This window comes from Bolinopsis microptera, chromosome 8 (genome assembly GCF_026151205.1).
Source record: "Bolinopsis microptera isolate Bmic1 chromosome 8, MBARI_Bmic_1.0, whole genome shotgun sequence".
Taxonomy (NCBI): Eukaryota; Metazoa; Ctenophora; class Tentaculata; order Lobata; family Bolinopsidae; genus Bolinopsis; species Bolinopsis microptera.
Genome location: NC_087079.1, coordinates 15,218,184 through 15,233,013, shown reverse-complemented (window position 1 = coordinate 15,233,013; position 14,830 = coordinate 15,218,184). Strand labels below are relative to the sequence as shown.

At 38.0% G+C, this 14,830-nt stretch overlaps 2 protein-coding genes across 3 annotated transcripts in view; both read right to left on the bottom strand.

Annotated features, from left to right (window-relative positions):
• Positions 1-14,830, bottom strand: part of LOC134819353 (store-operated calcium entry regulator STIMATE-like) — a 71,074-nt gene that overhangs the window by 35,388 nt on the left and 20,856 nt on the right. The window lies entirely within an intron of this gene.
• Positions 10,217-14,830, bottom strand: part of LOC134819352 (endosome/lysosome-associated apoptosis and autophagy regulator family member 2-like) — a 39,901-nt gene continuing 35,287 nt past the window's right edge. The window contains exons 18-24 of the mRNA XM_063829276.1: positions 14,557-14,744; positions 14,275-14,372; positions 13,931-14,101; positions 11,778-11,879; positions 11,375-11,489; positions 10,861-11,001; positions 10,217-10,650 (exon numbers count right to left, since the gene is read on the bottom strand). Of these exons, the coding sequence (XP_063685346.1) occupies positions 10,438-10,650; positions 10,861-11,001; positions 11,375-11,489; positions 11,778-11,879; positions 13,931-14,101; positions 14,275-14,372; positions 14,557-14,744 (1,028 nt within the window). The 3' untranslated portion in view covers positions 10,217-10,437. The remainder of the gene's footprint in view (positions 10,651-10,860; positions 11,002-11,374; positions 11,490-11,777; positions 11,880-13,930; positions 14,102-14,274; positions 14,373-14,556; positions 14,745-14,830) is intronic.

The window sequence follows — 14,830 nt, the reverse complement described above, 5'->3', positions numbered from 1 at the left end:
CTTATTCTTTCGAGAAATTTACTTACTTTTTCTGAATAAATTTTGTAGGTTTATAACCTACTAAAACGCGCGCCGAGCTCGACTCGTCGACGGTCAAACAAATATTTTACGAGTATCATCCATTAAAATGAACTCAGAGATGACATTACCTGGGGACCCCAGGCTATTATGTTCATAAACATAGCCTGGCGTAATTGAACCCTCTAAAACGCGCAAATAGTTGACATACGTTGCATGCCACTTTTCGCGCGCGAAGCGCGCGCCGCCGAAGGATATATGGATACGAAACATGTATCAAGCAAATAGTTAACGGGTGATACTCGTAAAATATCTGTTCCATATATTGAACCGTCGTCGAGTCCAACTCGGCGTGTGCCCTGGTCACCCCAGCGAACGCCGCGGGCTTCATGCGCCGCTAAAACGTTTAAATTTCATTTTTATAATTCTCCCAAGACTCCTGTTAAGACAAATTGCGAATGTTTAGCTTTAAAACTACTCTGTTCTTAAAACAATTGTTTTAATCATCGACTACTGAAGAGTTCAATTCAATCCAAGGTAAATTGTTCAAATTATGAGTGATCATGAATGAAAAATGAATAATTTACACGTAAAATTTGCCTCAAAATTTGTCTTGAAAAATAACCATAACTCTGACTATGATTTGAATTTTGAAAATTTAAAATGCTAGTGCCGCGTTGACATACGTTGCATGCCACTTTTCGCGCGCGAAGCGCGCGCCGCCGAAGGCGGAAAATAATAATAATATCTCTGATATTTGGATACGAAACATGTATCAAGTGCCGCGCACAAACATGTTCCGCGCATTTAAAACGTGTCGATAATGCGCTCAAACCAATGTCGCGTTGGATAATAGTATCCAAGCTGGTTGAATTCACAATTTTCATTTCTTGTTCCAGTTTGTAGCTTTGTGTGGCAGCCATATTGGTTTTATGCGTGCGCATGTATATTGCGCGCTATCTATATATCTTACCGTTAAATGTACGTTTACAGATTTAATCGAGATCTCTGCGAGGCTTTCATAATTATGTATGATATAGCTTGATATGCTGTTACTTCAAATTGCTGTAATTTATATTTATATTGACTGAAGTAGAGTACAAAATAAAATTATTTGCTCTCTAATTTTAAGGATGTCGACCTGCAACTGAAATTGAGTGATATTCGACTATTTCAATTTAGATTCGCAAGTCAACAAAATGATTGCTCACTCCGAAATAACGACTTTCAAGGAATGGTATGTACCCTATTATTTACAACAAGGCTCCCAGCATTATAGTAAAACATAGACAATAGACAATATTTTAATATAAACTATAATTAATTTTTGACCGGGAACATTCAGCAGTTAACTTTGTCGTATTTTAAAACAAGTAACTCGGGCCCAGTTCGTAGAGAAGATGGATTTGCTGTATTTTAAAACAAGTAACTCGGGCCCAGTTCGTAGAGAAGATGGATTTGCTGTATTTTAAAACAAGTAACTCTGGCCCAGTTCGTAGAGAAGATGGATTTGCTGTATTTTAAAACAAGTAACTCGGGCCCAGTTCGTAGAGAAGATGTATATGCTGTATTTTAAAACAAGTAACTCGGGCCCAGTTCGTAGAGAAGATGGATTTGCTGTATTTTAAAACAAGTAACTCGGGCCCAGTTCGTAGAGAAGATGGATTTGCTGTATTTTAAAACAAGTAACTCGGGCCCAGTTCGTAGAGAAGATGGATTTGCTGTATTTTAAAACAAGTAACTCGGGCCCAGTTCGTAGAGAAGATGGATTTGCTGTATTTTAAAACAAGTAACTCGGGCCCAGTTCGTAGAGAAGATGGATTTGCTGTATTTTAAAACAAGTAACTCGGGCCCAGTTCGTAGAGAAGATGGATTTGCTGTATTTTAAAACAAGTAACTCGGGCCCAGTTCGTAGAGAAGATGGATTTGCTGTATTTTAAAACAAGTAACTCGGGCCCAGTTCGTAGAGAAGATGGATTTGCTGTATTTTAAAACAAGTAACTCGGGCCCAGTTCGTAGAGAAGATGGGTTTGCTGTATTTAAAACAAGTAACTCGGGCCCAGTTCGTAGAGAAGATGGATTTGCTGTATTTTAAAACAAGTAACTCGGGCCCAGTTCGTAGAGAAGATGGATTTGCTGTATTTTAAAACAAGTAACTCGGGCCCAGTTCGTAGAGAAGATGGATTTGCTGTATTTTAAAACAAGTAACTCTGGCCCAGTTCGTAGAGAAGATGGATTTGCTGTATTTTAAAACAAGTAACTCGGGCCCAGTTCGTAGAGAAGATGAATTTGCTGTATTTTAAAACAAGTAACTCGGGCCCAGTTCGTAGAGAAGATGGATTTGCTGTATTTTAAAACAAGTAACTCGGGCCCAGTTCGTAGAGAAGATGGATTTGCTGTATTTTAAAACAAGTAACTCGGGCCCAGTTCGTAGAGAAGATGGATTTGCTGTATTTTAAAACAAGTAACTCGGGCCCAGTTCGTAGAGAAGATGGATTTGCTGTATTTTAAAACAAGTAACTCGGGCCCAGTTCGTAGAGAAGATGGATTTGCTGTATTTTAAAACAAGTAACTCGGGCCCAGTTCGTAGAGAAGATGGATTTGCTGTATTTTAAAACAAGTAACTCGGGCCCAGTTCGTAGAGAAGATGAATTTGCTGTATTTTAAAACAAGTAACTCGGGCCCAGTTCGTAGAGAAGATGGATTTGCTGTATTTTAAAACAAGTAACTCGGGCCCAGTTCGTAGAGAAGATGGATTTGCTGTATTTTAAAACAAGTAACTCGGGCCCAGTTCGTAGAGAAGATGGATTTGCTGTATTTTAAAACAAGTAACTCGGGCCCAGTTCGTAGAGAAGATGGATTTGCTGTATTTTAAAACAAGTAACTCGGGCCCAGTTCGTAGAGAAGATGGATTTGCTGTATTTTAAAACAAGTACTTCGGGCCCAGTTCGTAGAGAAGATGGATTTGCTGTATTTTAAAACAAGTAACTCGGGCCCAGTTCGTAGAGAAGATGGGTTTGCTGTATTTAAAACAAGTAACTCGGGCCCAGTTCGTAGAGAAGATGGATTTGCTGTATTTTATTTTTAAAACAAGTAACTCGGGCCCAGTTCGTAGAGAAGATGGATTTGCTGTATTTTAAAACAAGTAACTCGGGCCCAGTTCGTAGAGAAGATGGATTTGCTGTATTTTAAAACAAGTAACTCGGGCCCAGTTCGTAGAGAAGATGGATTTGCTGTATTTTAAAACAAGTAACTCGGGCCCAGTTCGTAGAGAAGATGGATTTGCTGTATTTTAAAACAAGTAACTCGGGCCCAGTTCGTAGAGAAGATGGATTTGCTGTATTTTAAAACAAGTAACTCGGGCCCAGTTCGTAGAGAAGATGGATTTGCTGTATTTTAAAACAAGTAACTCGGGCCCAGTTCGTAGAGAAGATGGATTTGCTGTATTTTAAAACAAGTAACTCGGGCCCAGTTCGTAGAGAAGATGGATTTGCTGTATTTTAAAACAAGTAACTCGGGCCCAGTTCGTAGAGAAGATGGATTTGCTGTATTTTAAAACAAGTAACTCGGGCCCAGTTCGTAGAGAAGATGGATTTGCTGTATTTTAAAACAAGTAACTCGGGCCCAGTTCGTAGAGAAGATGAATTTGCTGTATTTTAAAACAAGTAACTCGGGCCCAGTTCGTAGAGAAGATGGATTTGCTGTATTTTAAAACAAGTAACTCGGGCCCAGTTCGTAGAGAAGATGGATTTGCTGTATTTTAAAACAAGTAACTCGGGCCCAGTTCGTAGAGAAGATGGATTTGCTGTATTTTAAAACAAGTAACTCGGGCCCAGTTCGTAGAGAAGATGGATTTGCTGTATTTTAAAACAAGTAACTCGGGCCCAGTTCGTAGAGAAGATGGATTTGCTGTATTTTAAAACAAGTACTTCGGGCCCAGTTCGTAGAGAAGATGGATTTGCTGTATTTTAAAACAAGTAACTCGGGCCCAGTTCGTAGAGAAGATGGGTTTGCTGTATTTAAAACAAGTAACTCGGGCCCAGTTCGTAGAGAAGATGGATTTGCTGTATTTTATTTTTAAAACAAGTAACTCGGGCCCAGTTCGTAGAGAAGATGGATTTGCTGTATTTTAAAACAAGTAACTCGGGCCCAGTTCGTAGAGAAGATGGATTTGCTGTATTTTAAAACAAGTAACTCGGGCCCAGTTCGTAGAGAAGATGGATTTGCTGTATTTTAAAACAAGTAACTCGGGCCCAGTTCGTAGAGAAGATGGATTTGCTGTATTTTAAAACAAGTAACTCGGGCCCAGTTCGTAGAGAAGATGGATTTGCTGTATTTTAAAACAAGTAACTCGGGCCCAGTTCGTAGAGAAGATGGATTTGCTGTATTTTAAAACAAGTAACTCGGGCCCAGTTCGTAGAGAAGATGGATTTGCTGTATTTTAAAACAAGTAACTCGGGCCCAGTTCGTAGAGAAGATGGATTTGCTGTATTTTAAAACAAGTAACTCGGGCCCAGTTCGTAGAGAAGATGGATTTGCTGTATTTTAAAACAAGTAACTCGGGCCCAGTTCGTAGAGAAGATGGGTTTGCTGTATTTAAAACAAGTAACTCGGGCCCAGTTCGTAGAGAAGATGGATTTGCTGTATTTTAAAACAAGTAACTCGGGCCCAGTTCGTAGAGAAGATGGATTTGCTGTATTTTAAAACAAGTAACTCGGGCCCAGTTCGTAGAGAAGATGGATTTGCTGTATTTTAAAACAAGTAACTCTGGCCCAGTTCGTAGAGAAGATGGATTTGCTGTATTTTAAAACAAGTAACTCGGGCCCAGTTCGTAGAGAAGATGAATTTGCTGTATTTTAAAACAAGTAACTCGGGCCCAGTTCGTAGAGAAGATGGATTTGCTGTATTTTAAAACAAGTAACTCGGGCCCAGTTCGTAGAGAAGATGGATTTGCTGTATTTTAAAACAAGTAACTCGGGCCCAGTTCGTAGAGAAGATGGATTTGCTGTATTTTAAAACAAGTAACTCGGGCCCAGTTCGTAGAGAAGATGGATTTGCTGTATTTTAAAACAAGTAACTCGGGCCCAGTTCGTAGAGAAGATGGATTTGCTGTATTTTAAAACAAGTAACTCGGGCCCAGTTCGTAGAGAAGATGGATTTGCTGTATTTTAAAACAAGTAACTCGGGCCCAGTTCGTAGAGAAGATGAATTTGCTGTATTTTAAAACAAGTAACTCGGGCCCAGTTCGTAGAGAAGATGGATTTGCTGTATTTTAAAACAAGTAACTCGGGCCCAGTTCGTAGAGAAGATGGATTTGCTGTATTTTAAAACAAGTAACTCGGGCCCAGTTCGTAGAGAAGATGAATTTGCTGTATTTTAAAACAAGTAACTCGGGCCCAGTTCGTAGAGAAGATGGATTTGCTGTATTTTAAAACAAGTAACTCGGGCCCAGTTCGTAGAGAAGATGGATTTGCTGTATTTTAAAACAAGTAACTCGGGCCCAGTTCGTAGAGAAGATGGATTTGCTGTATTTTAAAACAAGTAACTCGGGCCCAGTTCGTAGAGAAGATGGATTTGCTGTATTTTAAAACAAGTAACTCGGGCCCAGTTCGTAGAGAAGATGGATTTGCTGTATTTTAAAACAAGTAACTCGGGCCCAGTTCGTAGAGAAGATGGATTTGCTGTATTTTAAAACAAGTAACTCGGGCCCAGTTCGTAGAGAAGATGGATTTGCTGTATTTTAAAACAAGTAACTCGGGCCCAGTTCGTAGAGAAGATGGATTTGCTGTATTTTAAAACAAGTAACTCGGGCCCAGTTCGTAGAGAAGATGGATTTGCTGTATTTTAAAACAAGTAACTCTGGCCCAGTTCGTAGAGAAGATGGATTTGCTGTATTTTAAAACAAGTAACTCGGGCCCAGTTCGTAGAGAAGATGAATTTGCTGTATTTTAAAACAAGTAACTCGGGCCCAGTTCGTAGAGAAGATGGATTTGCTGTATTTTAAAACAAGTAACTCGGGCCCAGTTCGTAGAGAAGATGGATTTGCTGTATTTTAAAACAAGTAACTCGGGCCCAGTTCGTAGAGAAGATGGATTTGCTGTATTTTAAAACAAGTAACTCGGGCCCAGTTCGTAGAGAAGATGGATTTGCTGTATTTTAAAACAAGTAACTCGGGCCCAGTTCGTAGAGAAGATGGATTTGCTGTATTTTAAAACAAGTAACTCGGGCCCAGTTCGTAGAGAAGATGGATTTGCTGTATTTTAAAACAAGTAACTCGGGCCCAGTTCGTAGAGAAGATGGATTTGCTGTATTTTAAAACAAGTAACTCGGGCCCAGTTCGTAGAGAAGATGGGTTTGCTGTATTTAAAACAAGTAACTCGGGCCCAGTTCGTAGAGAAGATGGATTTGCTGTATTTTAAAACAAGTAACTCGGGCCCAGTTCGTAGAGAAGATGGATTTGCTGTATTTTAAAACAAGTAACTCTGGCCCAGTTCGTAGAGAAGATGGATTTGCTGTATTTTAAAACAAGTAACTCGGGCCCAGTTCGTAGAGAAGATGGATTTGCTGTATTTTAAAACAAGTAACTCGGGCCCAGTTCGTAGAGAAGATGGATTTGCTGTATTTTAAAACAAGTAACTCGGGCCCAGTTCGTAGAGAAGATGGGTTTGCTGTATTTAAAACAAGTAACTCGGGCCCAGTTCGTAGAGAAGATGGATTTGCTGTATTTTAAAACAAGTAACTCGGGCCCAGTTCGTAGAGAAGATGGATTTGCTGTATTTTAAAACAAGTAACTCTGGCCCAGTTCGTAGAGAAGATGGATTTGCTGTATTTTAAAACAAGTAACTCGGGCCCAGTTCGTAGAGAAGATGGATTTGCTGTATTTTAAAACAAGTAACTCGGGCCCAGTTCAACTTGCTGTAGTTGTCAGTTTACGGACAAATAAAGTCGAAAAGCATTAATCAGAATATGTTTTAGGCTGTCCCAAAATTTCGGATTCTTTTTCTGGAGTTTGAAATTGGCGGGAATTTTAAAACGCTCGTTGTGTTACCAAACCAATATTTTCAGCGCAGAGTTTTAGCGCGCGCCAAGAGCACACACGTATTTTTGCATTGAAGCCGCGCGTTATTTGCACGTGCACTTCTACAGATTAAAATTTGGAGAGGGCCCTTACTGCTTACATTACTAAGTTGTTATGTAGTAATATTGTGAATTTGTCCGAAACTGGAAACAAATCTTGTAAAATTTTACGAATAGAAGTTATAGTATTACTTGACTGTAAAAATTTACTGAGTTTCACTTCCATATTTCAGGATCCGACCGCTGATATTAAAATTGAAGAGTTAGATTTCATTGGAACATGGAATTACTGTAATGGAAAATAAAACAGGTCTTGCTGAGGATGAAGAAATGTTATGTGGGGAGAAAATGGGCTACTGGAAGTGGACCTTCTTAAACAAAGACGACTTTCACAAAATGTTTAAAAGATCACGATCGCGGCATCGAACCTTGGACGCTTCCCCTGCCACTGTCAGACACTCGAGATTAGTACTAGTAGTGTGCGCTACTCGAGCTGTTGATATATGAGTTCTTCGGTGTTATTTATATAATTGTAATATGTAATGACTGACAGTGCGAGATATCTTTTTTTGTTTCTATTTGATGTGTTTAGTGTTTGTGTTGCATTCTAATATAAACCGCGTATTAGTTTCGTGTCAATTTTAAATTTGATAAGTTTATCTTTAAACTGTATTTATTAGCAGTAATAGTTACATTTTGGTATTATATCTTTATTTATTATTGTAATACTGTTGTATAATGCTGTTTCTTCCTCATTGTAGCTTACATATAGGATAGCATACTTTGCTATGATCTTTAATCACAGTTGACAATACTTGATTAGAGTTAATGATTGTACGCGTTTGAAATCTTGATTTGATATCATTATAACCTTTAATAATGTTCAGATGAATGAATTTGATGTTTTATTTTTCCTCGGCACTATTGAAAATCCTTTACGGGATAGAATCGGCACTGTCAAATATCTTTAAAAGGTTCGTAAACGGAATTACAGTCGATCTCCTGACAAATTTATGCCGAAAATTTGTTTTAACACGCGCAGCAATATGAAGCCCGCGGCGTTCGCCAGGGTGCTGGTAGGTTGTAAACCTACAAGCAAATAGGCGCGTTTATGCGATTTTACAATCAAATAATCATATTTTACAATTTAACTCAGTACGCAGTACGCGGCTTTTGTAGCGCATACGTCACTATACTACTTTTTTCAAGAAAACAACAATTTAGTAAGATGACAACATTTTAGTGGAAACAAATAAACATATTATATTGCGTATCATTTACGTCCTATTCATATTTTGTATCACGTCGTGACCCCCACGGTCGTTTCACTTTATGATCGTTCTTACGATACAGGGGGAGGCGCGCACTCGTGCGCGGCGGGTCATTCTTACTAGGCCGCACTCAGCCTGTCATTCCGCCGAATCTCTATTCTCTATGTTTATATGAACATGATAGCCTGACTCCTGAGCTAGGTCCCCAGGTAAGGTCATACATGACAACTCATATCCTGCATGGTACGGTATTGTGTTAAGGGGGCCGGGGGGTCTTCATCAAAATTCTCTCGAAATTGACTTTGTAGTTGTTTCTAATGGAGGGGAGTGATATCTATCAGCTGGGGGGGATGCAACGTCAATTAATGTCAATTAATGTCAATGTCAGTTTTGCAAAATTTTGGAATACTGACATTACACATTAATTGACACGATATTTTTCGACCAGAGATTATGTAGTTCTACCATATTTTTAGCACTTAAGAACGTTTATATCATTAATTTATTCACTACTATCACATATGGAAATGTGAAAAAATTCAGATCATTAAACAATTAAACTGAAATAATACGGTTTTCCGAAATTTAATTTTCTTAAATAGGCGTGGCCATCCAAGAGCGTGGTTCTCAACATCATCAGCACTTAAAACCCACATTAAACGAAATGCCTTCATGACATTTATATTTGAATAACGAATCTTAAACAGCTAACATTACTCCTTCATACTAAAAAAGCCGATTCTAGATATTTTACCTGTATAAGAAACCAATAAAATATGGGTGTGGCAGGTGGGGACCGAAGATGGAAGAGTTGGAAGCTGCAATTTTTTTTGTGGTCTATAAACCTTAGGATCAACAGATAAGAACATACTCATAATTATTCAAGGACATTTTGTTTTTTTAACCGGTCTAACTTACATAGACGTGAATATCTTGAATATTTATCGAATAATGATAATCTCAAATTTCAAGACAAATTAATGTCAATTAATGTCAATTAATGTCAATTAATGTCAATGTCAGTTTGGGGTTTTTATGGAATACTGACATTAATTGACGTTGCATTCCCCCCATCAGCTGTTTTTGGTCCCATGGAAAAATATTGTTCCTATAAGCCGAAAATATTGCCGGTCAAAGGTCAGCGCTTATGTCATATTATATGTGTAATTGTATTGCGCGAGCGATTTTCAATCGCGCGCCCTGAAAATCGAGTCGAAAAATCTATCTTCTCCTACATTTTTTGAGCAATCACCCTGAAGCTTTCAGGATATGTTCTAAGGACCATTTAGAAGCGATTGTCGGGCCAGAATTTTGAGGTAGGCCTTAGAAAATTTTTTTATTCGATTTTGAAAATCTTGGACCTGAAAAAATCGTCAAAATACGAGGTCCAAGATTTTGAAAATCGAATAAAAAAATTTCTGAAGCCTATCTCAAAATTCTGGCCCGACAATCTCTTTTAAATGGTCCTTAGAACATATCCTGAAAGTTTCACTAGTATTACCTGGGGACCCCAGGCTATTATATTTATATGTTCATAGTCATAGAATAGAGATTTGGCGAAATGACAGGCTGAGCGCCGCGCCCAGCTAGTAACACTAGTCTACAACGTGTGACGAGACGGAGAAACACGAAAGAAGTTATTGACAAATTTGGGAGTGTGCTTTTTACGGATTTAAATCACGCCAGTCAGTTTCAATGTTGATGAAAAGGCTGTTTACAGTTTAAATAATGTTTTCACTATTGATGTTTATTATTCATGAGTCATCAAACTGATTGATATGAACATATTAACAAATGATTCATTTGTGTGATAGATTTCAGTGAAGGGAGGACGCGGACGGTAAGATTTTGGGTTGGGAAACTTCGACGGGAACTTTATAGCACACATATTAGGTATTATAAATCACCATACACAATACAGACGAATCATAAATGAGGGAAAAAAAATAAAAATTTTAAAAACGTATTTGAAATTTAAGCTAACAGGTTTGACGTTAAAATTTAGAACAATTTGAAAAAAATTAAAACTGAGCTAACATATGAACGATGTTGATTAACAACAGGAAAGAAATCAAATCCCTGTTCTACTGGACATTTCCATGATATCGTTCTCGCCAAATTTCTTATACTTCTTGATTCCCAAAGTTTCGTTTATTTTCCCGAATTTATCGGACAAGATGTTGCCGGGAGATTTGCCCTGATACCGAGTGTATAGGTTTTCTTCTCCGTCTGATTCCTCCCCGCTGTCAGCCCAGGCGTGCTGCTGGTTTCCTTCGTCAGCCCCCTGGAAATTAGAAACATTGCAGACAATCAATAATCCACAATGTTTTAGCACCGTGATTTAGTGATTTGGAATGATCACAATTATTTTGCAGATACAAATCATGCCAGTATTCGATCCAATATTGGCATATAAATATAAGATTTGGCATGATATTGGGATAAAGTGCACTAAATGCACTGTTATCATCTTTAAAATAACTGATTAACTGACCATGTAGTTATCATCATCATCTGCATAGTTCATTTGACTGTAACCGTCTAACTTGTGCTTGAGACTGGAGCTGTACCAGGCTAGGAAACAGAATCCTGCTATCAATATCACCATCACCCCAACACCAATACCAACGTACACCTGTTATCAATTTTATGTCTTATACTAGAGTTATAGGATATAGTATAGGATACTTAGGACTATATCGCACAGCATACAGACTATACAGCTCAAGTTCAATTTGAAGTTTTAGTACATTCAACGCTATAATACACAAAATTACTTGAATTCTGAAGAAACTGTAGTTAAAAATGCATCAACCTTTAATTGCAAGCGATATAGTCAAAATTCATCAAGTTAGATTGAAGAGAGATACAGACTTCAAGTATGCTTTAAAAGAATCAAGGAATATCAATCATAATTCATATAGGAACAAAACCTACATAATACCTAAGCTATAGTTACTAACTTTGTGTCTTCTAATAAATACGCAATTTTTATTCAGCAGGCAAACCTTAAATCGTTTGATAGAGTCGACGAGAGAGTCTTGGTAAGGAACACAATCCTCAGTAGTGACGGGCAGCAGACCAGCTCCTCCGATACATACCACCTCTTCCTCCTTCACGTACCTAACAGAGTGATGACGTCATGCTGTGACGACATATGGTAGTGACGACATTTAGTAGTGACGACATTTGGTAGTGACAACATTTAGTAGTGACGACATTTGGTAGTGACGACATATGGTAGTGACGACATTTAGTAGTGACGACATTTGGTAGACACGACATTTGGCAGTGACGACATTTGGTAGACACGACATTTGGTAGACACGACATTTGGCAGTGACAACACGAGTATTTAATGTGAAATAATTAAGAAGCTTGGAAATTGCCGTTTTCGTGAACTGAACTCACGTGATATTCCTGGAGCTTTTCTCACATGAGGAAGCTATTGACTTGTAATCTGATTCTTTGCAGAGTCTGCATCCAAATGGTCCGGAGTACTCAAAAGCCAATCTGAATACAAAATATAGACATTATATCAGTGAAATTACAACTTATTGAGTTATGGGCCAAGCCTTGTCAGGCAATAAAGAATGTGGTATCCTAATTACTAATTTCTGGATACGTACTTTGTTGATAAGTGTTCACAATTTCTGATTATCCACTTTGTTGCGATAAAGGAAAATATATGCTCTTTTTAGAAAAGATATTAATTATGCTTTCAACACTATCATATAATACAATAATACCTTGGCTGTTGAGCGCTACGAGCGATAGCCCGGCACGATACTAAGCCAAGGTATTATTTATTATAATCTTTTTCGGTTTCTGTATGAAAAAATGTGTTATGTGAAACGTGCGCTGATACAATATAGTGTGTAATATATAGTGCGCAGAACGTGAAAATGGTGTAGGCACTAGTTGAAACGTCGATTATCAGTTTTCTTAAAAGAGCGTGCGTTTTACTAACAGTGTGTTAATCAGATATTTTTAACACTCATATTTTCTAGTTTTATCGATGCACATTTTTTCGAATTAACTTTTGCTTTTTTTCGAATTAACTTTTGCTTGTTTATGCCCAGGGTATTTTTGTAAGCTCAGTTTTTTTCGTGAGTTGCTGACATATATCCTAAAGTTACTCCCACCTCATCGTTTAATTTTAATATGTCAGTCATGCAGAATAAAGAGGAGAGAAGATCAATATCTCTGAATCACGTTGGCAAGAAAACGTCTCCTCAAATTGAGGCAGTAATTATGAAACTAAATACTAGAGGTGAACAACATACTCATAAGATTTCTTTAAAAACATATTAAATAAATCTGCGAATTTTGAATTAACCGAGTAACCCTGCGTAAAACAAAACACAGGATTTGTTTGGAACTCGATCAGAAACAGAACCGTTTCAGGACACACAATATCTGTAATACCTGAAACAGAACCGTTTCAGGACACACAATATCTGTAATACCTGAAACAGAACCGTTTCAGGACACACAATATCTGTAATACCTGAAACAGAACCGTTTCAGGACACACAATATCTGTAATACCTGAAACAGAACCGTTTCAGGACACACAATATCTGTAATACCTGAAACAGAACCGTTTCAGGACACACAATATCTGTAATACCTGAAACAGAACCGTTTCAGGACACACAATATCTGTAATACCTGAAACAGAAACGTTTCAGGACACACAATATCTGTAATACCTGAAACAGAACCGTTTCAGGACACACAATATCTGTAATACCTGAAACAGAACCGTTTCAGGGCACACAATATCTGTAATACCTGAAACAGAACCGTTTCAGGACACACAATATCTGTAATACCTGAAACAGAACCGTTTCAGGACACACAATATCTGTAATACCTGAAACAGAACCGTTTCAGGACACACAATATCTGTAATACCTGAAACAGAACCGTTTCAGGACACACAATATCTGTAATACCTGAAACAGAACCGTTTCAGGGCACACAATATCTGTAATACCTGAGGACAAGCGCGTGATCTGCTCGGTGGCTACCTCAGGTGCTCCTGAAGACATACACTTTGGGAAGGCATTGCACGTGGTCATGTTACTCCTAATTTTAATGACTATCTTTCTGGGCTACAGGTAACAGATACCCCTTTTGGCAGGGAGGTGGTGCAGGAGAAACAAGAGCCTTGTAGTTTTTAGTTACAGTGATTGCCCGTAATAACGTGCAACATGTTCATTGTTCCCATCAGTTGCTCTTAAAACTCAATGTTTTAGTATATTTGATAGGATCAACTAAATTTATCAGTAAAGCTTAATGTTTTATATCTTAAATCCCAAAAGGTCGACGAAGATACGTAACTCAAGAGCAGCTGGAATATTGCTACTGGTCCTAGGTGCTCTAACTTTGATCATCATGTTGTTTACTCTCCTTCTAATTGGAAAACTGGAGAGAAAACGACAACACGGAAAATTGGATGTTCAAGCAGTATGATATTTGTTCAGGAGAAAAAACAAACCCTCTCGAATAACGATGATCCAAATGACGAGTAGAAATATGAGATATGTGAGCATTACCTGCAATTGTCACTGTTGTCAACGAGAGATATGTCACTAGTTTGATCTCTGTTACAGATAAGAGTGACATTAGTTGTGACACTGTCACACCCCGTAACGGTGTGTAACGTTGAGAATTGAAGAGTGAGACCGTTGCTTTTCTCGTCCATTCCCGATAACATCTCTCCTTTACTGAAATATGAGGGAGTTTTGATTTCTCGGAAAACGATACTTTTCATTTTAAAAGTGTGCACTGAATTCAAAGTACTTTTCATTAATATCAATGAAATTATGACATTAGCATATGGCTGAAAAACTTTTTATTTATAAGAATGTGATCAGAAATAATGTTGAATTTAACCAACATAATTGGATTGGTGATAGTTTCTGCCCCTTCACTGGAACTCATAACGTTTTCTCTACAGATTGCTCCACTGACCTTGTCAGAATTGTCTTCTGAACACTGAAGTGTTGTATTTTAAATTGCAATTGTAGTTTTAACAAATACATAATAGCACATATTACAAAGATGTCGGGACGTTTTGATGATTCTCCCTTCTCAAAGTTTTTTAAACTAGTCAACAATTAGCTTATTTTAAAATCAAATGCCCTGTCAAATATAAATCATAATTAACAAGGAAATATACCGTAACGAAAGGCACGTCCCCATCAGAACTACATAGCTTCATCAGGTAACGATAGTGGTATCTATTACCAAACTGGTCGGGATATGATACCCTGTCATCGTGTATCAGAGTCCTCCCCACGCTGGTGATGTCGTACTCGTTATCTGATGACGTCATCAGTTTACAAGGGGTGTAGCAGCTCGTGCTTCCTGAAAACATCTGTATTTTAAATATTTTACCTAGGCAAGAGATAAACCTTGCCTAATAATATAATGCCGCCTGATGCTGCATTCTT